The sequence below is a fragment of the Plasmodium vinckei genome, assembly GCF_900681995.1.
Source record: "Plasmodium vinckei vinckei genome assembly, chromosome: PVVCY_14".
Lineage (NCBI taxonomy): Eukaryota > Apicomplexa > Aconoidasida > Haemosporida > Plasmodiidae > Plasmodium > Plasmodium vinckei.
Genome location: NC_051306.1, coordinates 1,222,160 through 1,237,451, shown reverse-complemented (window position 1 = coordinate 1,237,451; position 15,292 = coordinate 1,222,160). Strand labels below are relative to the sequence as shown.

The 15,292-nt window shown below is 21.6% G+C and overlaps 7 protein-coding genes across 7 annotated transcripts; 2 read left to right on the top strand and 5 right to left on the bottom strand.

Moving 5' to 3' along the window:
• Positions 1 to 79: 79 nt before the first annotated feature.
• On the bottom strand, positions 80 to 1,469 carry PVVCY_1403590 (conserved Plasmodium protein, unknown function; the record flags this gene model as incomplete). Its single annotated transcript, XM_008624671.1, has 3 exons — positions 80 to 231; positions 321 to 503; positions 581 to 1,469. 3 exons carry the CDS (start codon positions 1,467 to 1,469, stop codon positions 80 to 82), a joined length of 1,224 nt encoding a protein of 407 aa, XP_008622893.1.
• A 1,350-nt stretch (positions 1,470 to 2,819) lies between these two features.
• On the bottom strand, positions 2,820 to 3,869 carry PVVCY_1403580 (thrombospondin-related apical membrane protein, putative; the record flags this gene model as incomplete). The annotated part of the gene is made up of 1 exon (XM_008624672.2): positions 2,820 to 3,869. One exon carries the CDS (start codon positions 3,867 to 3,869, stop codon positions 2,820 to 2,822), a length of 1,050 nt encoding a protein of 349 aa, XP_008622894.2.
• A 1,359-nt stretch (positions 3,870 to 5,228) lies between these two features.
• Positions 5,229 to 6,754, bottom strand: PVVCY_1403570 (PPPDE peptidase domain-containing protein, putative; the record flags this gene model as incomplete). Its single annotated transcript, XM_037634880.1, has 3 exons — positions 5,229 to 6,304; positions 6,408 to 6,499; positions 6,702 to 6,754. The coding sequence occupies 3 exons, from the start codon at positions 6,752 to 6,754 to the stop codon at positions 5,229 to 5,231; spliced, it is 1,221 nt and encodes a 406-aa protein (XP_037490921.1).
• Positions 6,755 to 8,005: 1,251 nt separating this feature from the next.
• Positions 8,006 to 8,260, top strand: PVVCY_1403560 (diphthamide biosynthesis protein 3, putative; the record flags this gene model as incomplete). Its single annotated transcript, XM_008624674.1, has 1 exon — positions 8,006 to 8,260. The coding sequence occupies one exon, from the start codon at positions 8,006 to 8,008 to the stop codon at positions 8,258 to 8,260; it is 255 nt and encodes an 84-aa protein (XP_008622896.1).
• Positions 8,261 to 8,412: 152 nt separating this feature from the next.
• PVVCY_1403550 (conserved Plasmodium protein, unknown function) lies at positions 8,413 to 9,771 on the top strand (the record flags this gene model as incomplete). Its single annotated transcript, XM_008624675.1, has 1 exon — positions 8,413 to 9,771. The coding sequence occupies one exon, from the start codon at positions 8,413 to 8,415 to the stop codon at positions 9,769 to 9,771; it is 1,359 nt and encodes a 452-aa protein (XP_008622897.1).
• A 240-nt stretch (positions 9,772 to 10,011) lies between these two features.
• PVVCY_1403540 (anaphase-promoting complex subunit 10, putative) lies at positions 10,012 to 10,698 on the bottom strand (the record flags this gene model as incomplete). The annotated part of the gene is made up of 1 exon (XM_008624676.1): positions 10,012 to 10,698. The coding sequence occupies one exon, from the start codon at positions 10,696 to 10,698 to the stop codon at positions 10,012 to 10,014; it is 687 nt and encodes a 228-aa protein (XP_008622898.1).
• A 1,453-nt stretch (positions 10,699 to 12,151) lies between these two features.
• Positions 12,152 to 12,787, bottom strand: PVVCY_1403530 (conserved Plasmodium protein, unknown function; the record flags this gene model as incomplete). The annotated part of the gene is made up of 1 exon (XM_008624677.1): positions 12,152 to 12,787. The coding sequence occupies one exon, from the start codon at positions 12,785 to 12,787 to the stop codon at positions 12,152 to 12,154; it is 636 nt and encodes a 211-aa protein (XP_008622899.1).
• Positions 12,788 to 15,292: the final 2,505 nt, after the last annotated feature.

The window sequence follows — 15,292 nt, the reverse complement described above, 5'->3', positions numbered from 1 at the left end:
TTTAGACATTACATATTTTTTCAAATAAAACAAGTACAATTATATAAGCATAATATATTTTTTAATGATTTAAATTTAGCTATTTACTATTTATTATCCACATAAATAAACTCAATTTTTTGTTCCGTCCCCTTCTTGTCATTTCATATCCATATATATCTTCTTCTTCTTCATATTTAATATCTTTCTTCGGAGATCCATTGTTTTCATCTTTATTACTTGGAATATTTTCTAAAATAATGTGTGAAAAAAATAGACAAAACTATTAACAATTGTATACATTCATTTTGCAGCTAGCTATTATATTATTTTTTTTTTACTCTTTAGCATATCTTCACATGCCATAGGTAAGCATTCATTAAAACTTATGTAAAAATATTTATCACAAAAGGTTGCATCTTCCTCTGTACATTTATTATATTTACATTGATATGAAAGTTTATCATCACATGCGTTATAGCAAGGTGACGACGTTTCTAGATCTCTGTATTCTTTCTTTATAGCTGCGCAAGGAAAAAAAATGAAATAAATTATATTTATTAAATGAAAGATCATAAACTTTCAATTTTTTGGGACTTACATTTTTTTAATTTTACAATATTTCGAATATTTTGATGTTGTTTTATATTATTGGCGCGTGTTGCAAATTCGTGAAAAATAATTACACCAGTCAGTGAATGAGACGTTAAAAAAATAAATGTAACATGTTTTTTTATATCCAAAATTTTCTCATGTGGATTTATTTTTTCCGGATCATTATCACTTTTTTTTTTGGAAATATTTTCAGGACATACTTGTTTTATTATAAAATCTGATATATCAATAGATATTAAATTATTTTTTAATTCTCCACTGAACACAAAATATTCATCTTTACTAAAATTAGCTATATCTGTATTTAATATGAAATCATCTTCTATTTTTACTAAAACAAATTTTCCGATTTTTAACATATCTTGGAGCAGTTTCATACTTTTTACGATTTTTAAATATTCTACTTTTAAAATATAACGATTAAAAGTTTCATATTCACATAGATCATTAGTTATAGGAATTTTTATTTTTAATACTTTATTACATACATCAAAATTCAAAATTTTTAAAGTTTCTTTTACATGATAATATACATTCCTTTCATACCTTATATCGATATAATGGGCTTCATTTTCAAGACTGAACGATTTACTCGATGGATTATTTATATATTCATGATCTTTAATTAAATTTGAGCAAACATTATCCTCAAGATTTATTTTTTTTATTTCATTATCTTCTAATATTATAGTTTCTTTGCCAAAATAAGGCATCACCTTATGAATTGGTATTATAGCTTGTTCATTTTTTAATCCGTTTTGTTCTATCGTTGGAATTTCATTTCTTAGTTTAAAACCAGATATATTTATTATCAGCAAAATAAAAGTAAAATTTATGACTAAATTCTTTAATAAATTAGAAAATATGTTTTTCATTTCCTTTTGCGCATTCTTGAAGCAATTTATGTTATAAATATAATTTACAGTATTGGCAAATAGTAATATATGACACCATTACACATTTTTCTCACATGTTTGCATATAGGTATATATTAATGTATGTATATTAGAATATACTATATTTCATGAAATATTATACATTATGAAAATTAAGTACATAAATGTCTATTGCTGTATATAATAAACAATTTATTTATTTCAGACAGATAGTAAATAGTTCTCTATATAACTTTTCATTTTCACCCTATACACATTTTAATTAATTTCATTCTCCATATGTACATAAATATATATACACCTATTAATCTATAAAGGATATTACTTATTAACAAGACAGTAAAAAATTATTTTACAACAAATGGTATAATCACTATTATCATAAAAAATAAATTATATTTTTGTTGAGCTTTAAAAAATGAGTTTGAAAATTTGTATTAATTTATGAACATCATAACTTTTATAAATAAAATTATTTAAAAAAATAAAATAACCACATTTTACATATGTAACTTCCTTATTACCATTTTAGCAATACCATAATTTGTGAACAGTTTATGTCTTATCGTCTTTTTTAATATAAAAACATAAATTTTTAATTATGAATTTATAATATGCTAATTTTTGTTATTTTTTTGTGTCTTTTTTTAATATATAAATATTTTTTGAGTTAAAATAGAACGAAATTGAATATTTGGTTTTAAAAAAAAGAGCCCAAATTAAAGCTGATACTTATCAAATATATAAATAAATATACAAGTTTTTTTCAGTAAATTTATATTTCATGAAATTTGTTTTATGAAAGGGTTAAGGCTTAATTTTATATATAGGTTGTTTATTTATATATATACTAAAAATATATAACATAAACATTTTTTACTATACCAAGTGAGCAATCGTAATTGCTGAATATATAGGAAATGTGGTTATTTAAAAAAATATATTTTTAAGGCAATATAGCTTGGTTAATTGTGAACAAAACAAATAGTTATAAAAGTTGTATCCAATTTTTAGTGTAAGAAAAATAAAAAAAAATAAAAAATAAGCATAGGATGAAAAAATAAATAGGACAGGTAAGTAAAAGAAAAAATGTAATGCGAAAATAAAAGAATATGAAACTAAAAAAGATATATAACTAAAAAATTATAATATTTATTAATATAGTCATACAATTGATGAAAACAAAAATCATAAAAAAGCAAATGCGGTGAGTATCAAAGTGTATAGAGATTATTAAAATTTTCAACAAATATGCGCCACAAAAAAGAATGTGGCTGAAAAAATAGGGATGAGGAATTTGTTTGTGTACGTTTTTTTTCTACAAATATTTTATTCATACATAAATCGACCAGCTACATTCTCGTATAATTCCTTTTCTGTGCCTTTTTTAGCATAAAATATTCGATATAATATAATAAATACACATATAACAATAAATATAGGCAAAACAACCATCATAATTTTTAATGTTGAAGAGTCTTTATTTTCAAATAAGGAATAACATGGAGGTAAAGGAACATTACATGGTCTTGATTCCTTTAAGTCTCCTTTAAAACAATCCCCGTTTGGATGTATACATCGTCTTTCTCTAATTTGAACATTATCGGGATGATTACATTCCATAGTACATTGAGACCATTCTCCCCATTCTGTATAAAAGGAAGATATTTTTTCAATAACTAAAGTGGGTTTATTCAATTTGTCTTCTAATAATACATAACAATCTCCTTCTGGTTTAATAAGAAAAGATATTTTATTTTTTATAAAAGCTTTCCATGTATCATCCATAAACATTTGTGTAATGTTAATTCTAAAACTTCCCGAATCTGTTCCCATAGTAAATTTTATAGGATCAGATAATATCTCTAATTCTGATGGACTTAAAACATCTATAGATTTTAATAAAGATACATCAAAATATTTATTAGTACATTCCATTTTTTTATTGTCTTCCGATGTACTTAAATGTAAAAAAATATCATAAATAAAATTTTTATTAACTGAAAAATTTAAACCTTCAATATAAAATATTAAAATTAAATAATTTGTAATATTTTTGTCTTTTGCTGAATATATTTCTAATGATTTTGCATTCGAAAACTCATAATTATTTATAACAATATAATTGTACATTAAAAATTCTTTCCTATCAAAATTTTCTTCATCTTTATAATTACCATTATTCATTAATTTTTTTGTCTTTGGATTTACGAAGCATTCTGGCTCTAATACTACAACTTTGTAATTTAGCGTTGTTTGAAGTAATTGTACAACCGGATTTCCATTTTTTCTCATATCAAAATTCCCCAATATTTCTTTGTGAAACGTCAAGAAAAAAAACAAAAGTAATATTATGGGAAATCTACCCATTTTTATCATTTTCAAGCAATTGTTATAAAAAAAAAGGATGATCAATAAATATATTTTTCCTTTATTCCTATCTTTATACTTATTCGATTTCCTTTTTTTTCACGTAATACTTAATATGGGTCAAAATATATATACCCTCTTTTTAATTCATGTTAATTTGAAAATATTATGAATATGATATGCAAATCAAGCAACACATTCACATATAAGACCATACACACATATATTATATGTGTGTAATATTGTACAAACGTATTATATTTTGTATTTAAAACACAAAAAATGGTAAAACAATAAAATAATTATTTAAAAAATAATGGCAAATTAAATAAAATTAATTAATGACAAATACCATCGGATAATTACCAAAAAAATTAGTTTTCATAACGTTTTTTTAATTAATTTTATTTATTATTATTTCTGTGAGCAAACTCCGTGTTGTTATACAAAATTGTAAATTATATATTTTTTTTTACATTTATAATTCACAAAATTATGTATAAATATTACACATAAATTAAAATATTCTTAGACCTCAAAGTTGTTAATTTTTCGATAAAAAATATAAGAATAAAACAGAACAAAATAGAGAATAAAAAATAAATTACAACAGTTCTACAATTTTGTCTCTATTGAAATTTCAAAAGGGTAAATATTAACAAGATAAAATGAAATTGTGACTTAAGTTATTTTTTTTTCATTGTTAATAAAATTTGTTGTAAAATATGTTATTACTAAAAAAATTATCAAAAAAAAATTATAAATTTTGTGTAACAATATATATTTTTATCTTTATTATATTATATATATTTTTTCTTTTTTTTTCCCTTTTTCTCCTTTTTTTTCCCCTTATGTTTTTCGCTGGATAAAGGTAAAAAAATAATAACCAACAAATATGGGTCTCTTTCATCATCGCTATATATCTCTATATAGTACAAAGGAATTTGTTACTTTGAATAAAAAAATTATTTCTTAATAAAAGGAATTTATATATCTATTTCTGCTAAATGAAAAATATGAGTCATTTAAAAAAAAATATGTTTAACGCTTTAATATGGAATTTTTACATAAAAATATTTCAATATATACTATATGGATTATACAATATAAAATATTAACTTTGTGAGTATAGTCCATATTATCTGTTATAGCATTTGAAATAATCTTTGAACATGTCTAGATGTATATATACATATATTAATTTTACATTTTTTAGGAATTATATAGTTGTGTGCATATTATTATGTAACTTCAATACATATCCTTCATCTTTGTGTAACCAAATATGTTTTAATACAAAATAATGACAATATTATTTTCTCTACAAAATAATGTTAACTCCTTTTTTTGCTATAAACATGTTTATAACTAGTTTAGGTGTTTTGTTACTAGTTCATATATATTGTCCAAATACCGTTTTTCTGTTTCCATATCTGAACTAATTGCACTTTTTATAGTGTTAAAATTGTTATTATCATTTTTGCTATTTGTAATATCATAATGGTTGCTTATAAAATACTCTGATAAAAAAACGTAAACTTCATTTGCTTTTTTTGTATTACTATCAAGAACATATTCAGAAATATTTTTAAAAGATAATAGGTCTACTTTATAAATAGATGAATCTAAACTTTTTAAATATATTTTTTTATTTATAAATAAATCAATATTTTTTGAAGTGGGACAATTTTTACTATATGTTGAATCTATATAAAGTGTAAAAATTTGTAAATTATTTATTTCATCAATTTCAACATATCCTTTAACAAATCCAATATAAGATAGTATTTTATTATATTCAGAATCATTTGAAATGTTATTAAATATTTCGTTATTTTTTTTATATATTATTCTATTTTGTAATATATTTGGATTGTTAATTAATTTGCTAAAAAATGAATTTAATAAATTAATAAAGTTTTTTTTTTCATTGGAATTATATCTATCACTTTTTAAATAATCTTCAAATATATTGTTTATTTTATTCCCCGTAAAAAAATTATCTATAGATACGCTGGGGAGTTTAGAATATACAGTTTCATTATTTTTTTGGCTATCATTATTATTACTATTGCTATCATTTTTTACTTCACTATTAATTGGGGTACTGTTTTCCATACCCGGTGCAATAGATGTTTGGCATGACTGCATCATGTCTAATATTAACTTTCCTTTAGGTGTTGACATAACTTCATATGGTGTATTCAAAATATATTGGGGAATACCTTTTCCAAGAAGAAAATTACAAGCTTCATTAGTAAAATTATTACAATTCCAATTAATTAAATTATATTTATCTGTAGTAAAATTTGGTCGAATTCCATCAAGGTAATCATGAAAAACGGTTTTATCTACTTCAGTTTCTCCCATATCTATAATTTCTACTGGTTTTATGTTATAATGTGATTCAAATTCGTATGGAGGCAAACACATTATTCCTCCTCCTGTATTAACACAAAAAGAGCAAAGAAAAAAAAAGACAATAATATATTACACTGGTAGAAGGAACTGATAAATATATGTCTAACATTTTTATAACTCTCTTACCGTAAAAATACTCCATGTTATATATCAAAATGGCTGTATGCCAAACTCCACCAATTTGTTTCCCAATTAAGAGCGGAGACCACAATTTTACCCTGTCATAAAAAATAAAATTCAAGCAAATTATAATAGAAATAATAATATGACAAAATAAAAGCAAATATATTTGGAGAGACCCAATACGAATCTTCTTTCGATATACTAAATAATAGTAAAAAAATGAAAGAGAAACATGCTGGGTATATAAAACGATGCGCTATTTTTAATACTAAATAAATATATATATTGTATCATTACATTCCTCGGGATAAGTCATATATCTTTAGCTTAACATTATATGTCGTTGCCATGATTATTTTGTGTTATAAGCTATAAATCGTGGATAATAATGTTGATAAGAATATCGAAGGTATGCATATATAATTATATAAATTATATATATACACAAAAAATATATACTGATGAGTATATCAACTTAAGCAGCTTATTTAACTTGGATACATATGTATGAAAAATATACAAAATTTATAGTCTTTTAATATGGGTTATATTTTTAGACTTATAATTTTTTTTTGTGTATAAGGTATATAATTTAATATAATAAAAACGTATTAATTTCGTTTGAATGGACAAAATTATAATATACATACAAAAATAGAAAAAGGAAAAAAAAACAAATATATATAATTGAATAATAGTACATATATAAGTCTTTATTATTTATCAATTGGACGCATATATATATGTATGTGTGTTTTTATAATTATTCTATAACATTTTTATACGCATAAAAAAACGTATATATCCTGACAATGTTGCAGAATTTTAATTTTGTTTTCTATATTTTATATTTAATCAATTATAGGAAACATGTACATAAAAAAAATGAGTGCTTGAATGCGTATAATATATATATTTATGTATAAAAATTAGCATATAAAGATGAAGTTACACTTTAAAAAATAATATTTCTGAAAACTTTAGTATTTTAAATTGTTGTGTCAATGATTAATCTCATGATGTCATGTAAAATTATGCTATGCATAGATATATATAGCAGTTGGTAATTATGAAAAACATAAATAAGCGGTTTTTTATATTTCCCAAAAATATATATATTATATACCCATTATCATAAAATTGTTAATACAAAAGAAAGTATAAAACTTATTTCTGAATTTCTTTACGGAATAATTATAAAATTAAAAAAGTTACGTGTGCATTTTTTTTAACAATCTGTATTATATCAAATCAGATTGAAATTGGTTTAAAAAAAATTGACTGTATAAATTAACGCTACAAGAAAAAACGTTTCCATGATATATAGAAATTGTAAAAAAAAAAAAATAAAATAAACTGATACATAGGTACATATATATGCATTCGTATATATCTATTAATAATTTATTTTAATTTATTTTATTTAATATTTGTATAAATCAATAAATATTAAAAAATAAATAATTTTTTTCGTTCTATTAAAATAACCAGGACGAGGGTATTTATTTTTTAACAAATGCATATTAACAAGATCATTCCGAATTTTTGTTTTAATACATTTTATATAGATATTTATATTTTTTGATAACATATTTTGAAAAATGATAGTTGAGAATAAAACTACGGCTAACGAAACATTTGATGTTATATATGAAGAAGTAAAATTAGAAGATTTTGAATTTGAAGAACATATCAAAACATTTTTTTATCCTTGTCCGTGTGGTGATATTTTTGAAACAACATTAGAGAAACTTTTAAATGGCGAAGATATTTTAACATGCCCTAGTTGCTCATTAACCATTAAAATAATTTATAATTTAAGTGATTTAAATAAATATTCGCAAAGTAACAACTAAGCAATAATGTTGTAGCAATTATCAAATGGGCATAAAGAAAAAAGGTGAAAATAAATAAAAATATAACAATAAAATAATAAAAAGAAAGAAAGCAAACCCATTTTTAATACATATAGATATACGCACATTTCTTGGGCACAAAGTAAAGAAGGATGCATAAAGACCTTGGGCCAAGCAACAATGAAAAGGAGGAACGAAAAAATGAGGAAAAATCAGAAAAAGTTATAATTAGATTAAAAAGAAAAATTGATGATGCGACTATACCATCAATATATATACAAAAATCAAATAAAAGAATATGTAATGGATTGTTTTATAAACATGTTGATACATTAATGCCGGATGTCGATATAAATAAGGAAAATGAAGAGTGTATTAATATTTTTTTAAAACATGAAGAAAATAATTCAAGTAATAACAATTTATCATATGCTGAGAAGAAGAGGAAATTTTATTCATTAAAAAGTTATGAAAAAGACTTTAAAGAAGTTATAAATAATTTAAAAAAATATAAAATAGTAAATGAAAATGTTCAATATGTTGATTTTGAAGGACAAGAAAAGGAAATATACAAAATAATTGATGTAAATCTATTAAATGATAATTCAGATGATAAAAATCGAAATAAACCAATCCATGATAAATATATAAAAACGAAAAATGAAAAAGATAATGAAGAAGGTTTAAAAAATTCACAAAATTATGAATACGATTTATATATTTTAGATGATCAAAAATTAGATATAAATTATTATATGGATTATTTTTATGATATAAAAAATAATAATGTTGATGTTTCAGATGTTATTGTGTTGGAGGATGCTTATGGAAATCATTCAAATGAATATGAGCAAAATTCTTATCTTTCATCTATTTCGGATTTAGATACGATAAAAGAAATGTCCGATTATCCTGATGAAAATTCAAACAATAGTATCGGCTTTACTGATAATACTAATAATGATCTTGATGAAATGCTAAGTAATAGCCGTTATTATAACGATGATATAAATTGTAATATAGAAAATAGTATAGAGAAGAGTATAACTGATTTGTCTAACGATAGAAGTGACAATGACTATTTCGACAATGAAGTATATATAGACTATTCTTATAACGAGGGAAATGAAATTTGTGACGATGAAGAAATGATTGGGTTTGATGAGGAAGACATATACTTTGACAATTTTAAAGAAGAATTTGGTAGTGATAAAAATGGAAATGATAATAAAGATCCAACTTTTTGTAATAATAATAATAAAGAGAATTATTGTAATTTTGAAAATTTTCCACCTATAGAAAATGGGTATAATGAAGAAAAAAAAAAAAAAAAAAAAAAAAAAATTAATAGCGAAAATATTCAAAAAATTAATTCATTAATATTTGAAGACAATATAAAAGATGAGCTGGAAAAACGATTAAAAAATATAAACAAAAATTTATATAATGTAACCCTATCTGATAGGTTAAAAATTTTAGAGCAAATGGAAAATGAATATTACTGCAAATAACAAATAAATCATGAAAATTTGTGGATAAAAATAAAAAATTTAATAAATATATAGCTAAATAAAATATGCACACGTAAATATTTAGCGACAGTATATAGACCAAAAGTTTTGAGGGAATACATAAGTATGTATGTCCCTATTTTTCTATATCACTTAAAAAATTATAAACTTATTTTTACACTTCTTTACATTTTTTCTTTTTGTTTTTTTTTTTTTTTTGCTTTATTCACACACATTCTACTATGTTTTTTGTAAGATCATTTTATCATATTTGTAAAAAGAATAATTAGGACCATAAATTTTAACTTGCCTTACTCTGGTATCCTTGCCATATTGCTGGCTTGACAATATACAGATTTGAAGGCAACGACAATATATGCATATATTTTTGTTTTTTAAAACTTTTAAATTATAATTACTGAAAAATGAAAAAAAATTAATTTTTTTTAAATCAATTACAAACCAAAATGGGCCATCCAAAGAATATTTGTTTATATCACAATATGTTGTACAAAGATATTCAAGGTTATGCTCATCATTTCCGATTTTTATTAAAATTTCAGAGGGTGTATATGATTCATCAAGCAAATAATTAAAAAGTAAAAATATTTTTGAAACTTTTGTCAGTTTTAAAAATTGTATTGTTATTGTATGGGGTCCTATAGATGATGATTGCCAATATGTATTAGCATCATTATCTTTTAATTTTTTTATATCATACTTATTTTTACTACTTGATAATTTCCAAATTCCTAAGCATCCAACTTCAACATATTTTTTGCTTATTTTTATTTTTGGTAAATTATTTTTGTTCATTTTTAAATTGTTTATTTTTATATTATTATAAATCATCTTTTCTTTTTTATCTACCATATTTAAATCTTTTATTATCTCCCATAAATAATAATTTTCGTCTTTTTTTTCCATTTTATTTATAAACTTATTATAAATACTGTAGTTAATTCCCCATTTATATCATATCCTTATCAGTATTACTTTTTATTAAAAATTATATTTGATAATAGAATATTCACAAAAATTCTCATCAAAATTATTGTTTACACATATATGATATTCGAGCATGCTATGCATAAATGCAAATGCATATTTCTATTTATGCTATATGGTAAAGGACTAAAACAAATATTACCTTTTGTATTAAATAATGTGATAATTATTTTAAAAAATTATATTTCAATGACATTATTATTATTCTTTTTGTTTTTTGCAATATATATATATGCTTCTATGAAATATATGCCTTTATGAGTTTATATGGAATTACATAAACATGCATGTGCATATTAGCATAATATGTCTACGTGAAAATAAAATTTTTGTATATTTTTTCTTTTCCAAAACATATTAATGCTTCAATAAATTTTTCGTTAGATTGTTTTATAAAACGAGAGCTTATTTATAGAAGGCATTCGGAAATATTGCTTAATATAATTTTGAATATATTAATAGATCCAATAACTAGTACGATATATCCCCAAAACTATAATCATCATAAATGTAATACATATATCTATGCATTATATGTGATGATGTTCGAATAGACATGGCATGACCTATCATTAGTGAATGCAACTGTTCCTCCTTACTTTAAAAAAGGAAAAAGCAATTGCATATTTTTAAAAGAATAAGAAGAATCGTTTCAAATAAATTCCCTCAATTTCGTTTTTATTATTTTAAAATTAACAAAATTGTAATTAATATTTTAATTTTGAACAGAGTCTATATTATTGGATACTTTTCATTCAGTGTAATCTTTTAAATACAATATATAATTTTATAAAAATGTACACATGCGTTATGATAATTTTATAAATATGAAAAACTGCAATTTTGTTAAATAATTAATTATATATATGCATATATATAAAAAAATTATTAAAGAAATATATAAAGATTTATTGGATACATAATATATATTGTATTATAAAATATTGATATATAATCTTCTTTCTGAGGGGAAGAGAGTGGATATTCATCCAACATAATATTATACATACAATTCATTATGTATGTATAGAATATATATGTAAATAATATTATACAATGGCATATCGTATAATATTTATACTTCTAAATCCCAAACAAAAACTTCCCCACAAAAAATAAAATATAATAAAATATGTAATATCCATATATAAAAAACAAATAAGTATTATATATATAAAAGTATTAAAAAAAAACAAAAAAAATGTATTAAATAACTTGCCTTTATATCCTCAATGTTTTAGAAGGGTAAATATATTCCTCGTATATCATGATCAGTTTTATGTACTTCACTAAAGATGGATATAATATATAATGAAATTGTTTCCTTCATACCCTTCAATTTGCTTATAAGTTAGTATTATTATAAATTATTTTAAAACATCCATCCTGAAAGTCCTTTTAAACTACTAACTGTTGAATTTAGAATATGATTTTTACTATATCTAGCAGATGGATTAGGTAATTTCACATTTTTATTTGCTTCTTTATAATTTGAGCATACTGATTCATTTAAATATTTAACTCCTTCATCCAATTCGAATTTTTTTTTTTTTCTTTTGAATCGAAACCATTTTCGTTTTTTACGCTGTTTCTCAAAACATGATTTATAATCATTTAAACTTTTATTTTTATAATAAAAAAATATATTCTTCTTATCACGATTTTTTATAATGTCGTCCATGTCCGTTAGAGAGCAAAATGTGTTATCTCGTTCGATGTCATACTCACCTTTTTTTTTATTATATGAGCGATAATTTTCCATTTTATCTACCCCAGCACTTTTGCATAGTTTAAAGTTGTGGCATTTTCGCATTAGATTATTATCTATAAACTCCTCATTGTCATCGTCAATAATTTCATTATCTATTAATGTTGTTTTAATATTGACTTTGTTGTATTTATTATTCCTCTTCACACAATTTGCAAAGCTTAAACGGCAATTGTATTTTTTGCTATTTTGAAAATTATGGAATCTCAATTCACTTAAGCCGTCGATTGTAGCAGTCATTAGCTTTGTTATTTTTATATGATTACATGGAATAAAAAAATAAACCTATATATATATATAAAGTATACATATGTAGGTTTATCACTTCTTTTTTAGTATTAGAATAATACATATAATATATTATATGTATATTCTATGATCAATTATATTCATATGTATTAATTATCAATAAACAAGTACATACAAAATATAAACTATGCATATACATATATATAATGGTTATATGCACACAATGCTTACAATCTAAATTTTAATCACAAAATATAAATGTGAATAGTAATTGGTTGATAGAGAATATAAAAAATAAATTATAATGCAATACAAAATGTTTTGTAAAATTAAAACGGACAAAAACTAGTTTTTTTTTAACATAACAATAATTCGTAATTTATGTTACATTTGTTCAACATATTGGTAATGGTGTTCCATGTTTTAAAGACTATAAAATATAAATATATGCATTAATTATACAAAAAATATATTTTAGATATATAGGGTATAAAGATATAACAGTTAAAAAGCGGAAGATGGAAAGATTAAATTCTTTTGTAATAAATTAGTAAAAGAAATTCGACAAGGATTAAAAAAAAAATTAATATAATATATTTGTATAATTATGTATAATATTTATAAAAGATTATTTTAAAAGATGATTTCTTTTCATGAAAAAAATTATGTAAAATTCGATTTCATTTCAATAAAGCATAAAAAACGACGAAAATAAATATATTTTAATGTTTGTAAAAAATAAAGTAATTATTACTTTTTAATCGTATTTACATTTTAACTGTAAAAATTGTATTTTTAAATTATTAAAAAATTCTATTAATGTATTTAATTGCATTTGTTAAACAAGTTAAAATTATTTTTATATATAATTCATTATTATCATATAAATAATTTTGCTTAATTTTTAATATTTTCTAGTAAAAAATAAGTAATAAATATGGGAAAATAATTATTTTATCGACAATTAAAAATTTTTTATTATTGTGTTTTTATGTATAAAATTAATGAAAATTTATGATGTATGCTGAAAAAATTAAAATAATAATTTATTAAAATAACAAAATGTAGGGCGCCATCATTATATATTTTATTGTGCATAGTAAAAATATCATTATGCATAACTTTTATATATATTTTTTCCGTATGTATTTTATATTATAATCTAAAACAAATAGTATTTATGTATTTACTATAAAATGTGAGTGTTCCCTAAATCATAATATTATTATAGAGAAGTGCTATTTATGTAGGACGAAAAATATTAAAAAAATATATAACGATGCAGTATTGCACTTTTTTTATTTACCCATAAAAAAATGGAAATATAAACGTATACTATATTTTTAGAAGTAGATATGCTATAAATAAAATAAAATCTTTACAAAATTTAGCAATATTATTTTAACTACGATATAAATAAATTTTTTACATAAGTATAAAATGTAAAATTTATAAAATTAAAATAAAGTTTCTTTGATGTTCCGTTTTTTTGAAGCGTTTTAAATTCCCCCTATATATTGTAAATTATATTAGCGCATGTATTATATATATAAAATAGGTATTGTAATTATTTCCATGATAAGCTCATTTTTATATAATAAAAAGGAATTATAAAATATACCCATTAAAAAAAAATTAACAATCACCTCTCGCTTCACTCCTAGGTCGTATCATCATAATACTTTTTGTGCAAATCTTTGCATTATGAAAAAAAATAAAAAACACTATATTTTATAAAATAATTTCAAAAATAAGGCATGGACTACAATATGTTACTTTATTTCCTAATCTCTAACTTTCTTTTCGATTATTTGTAAATAGTATAGCCTTATATATGAAATTTGATAACATCAATACACTATTTAATATTTGTAAGGTTTAACCCATATAGCATATTAATCGATCCCGTTTTAAAAACTAACGTAATAATTCTATATTTTATATAATTGTAAATAGAAGCCGTTTCTAGGCAAAATATTCATTTGAATAAAATTCCATTTGCTGGTAATAAGCGAATCCCATATATTTCTTTTACAATGATATTATATGTGCCTTAACCCAAAACTCTATTTTGGTACTGGATATAACATAAATAATAGGAAAGAAATAACCAAATTTCATAAATATATACATTGCATTTTTTTTAATAGTATAATATGCTAAACCTTTAAAGCGCCAATTTATTTTCTTATAGAAGTTTATAATTAAATTTTACAATGAAAAAATATATATATAAAAGGTGTAATCCTCAATAAAATACATATAAATGTGTATAATAAAATATTGTTAATTTTTTAACGAATATTTTAAAGGGAACATAATACGAGATATAATAAATAAACCCATTTAAAAAAAATACAATTTATTTATATATTTTTTAGGAAATTTCATAGCATTATGTGAAAAATATTTACAAATTTATACCTTAAAAGTTATTATATTCTCTTTCATAAGCTTTAAGCAATCTGTTATTAGATATATCGTATCATATTGTAT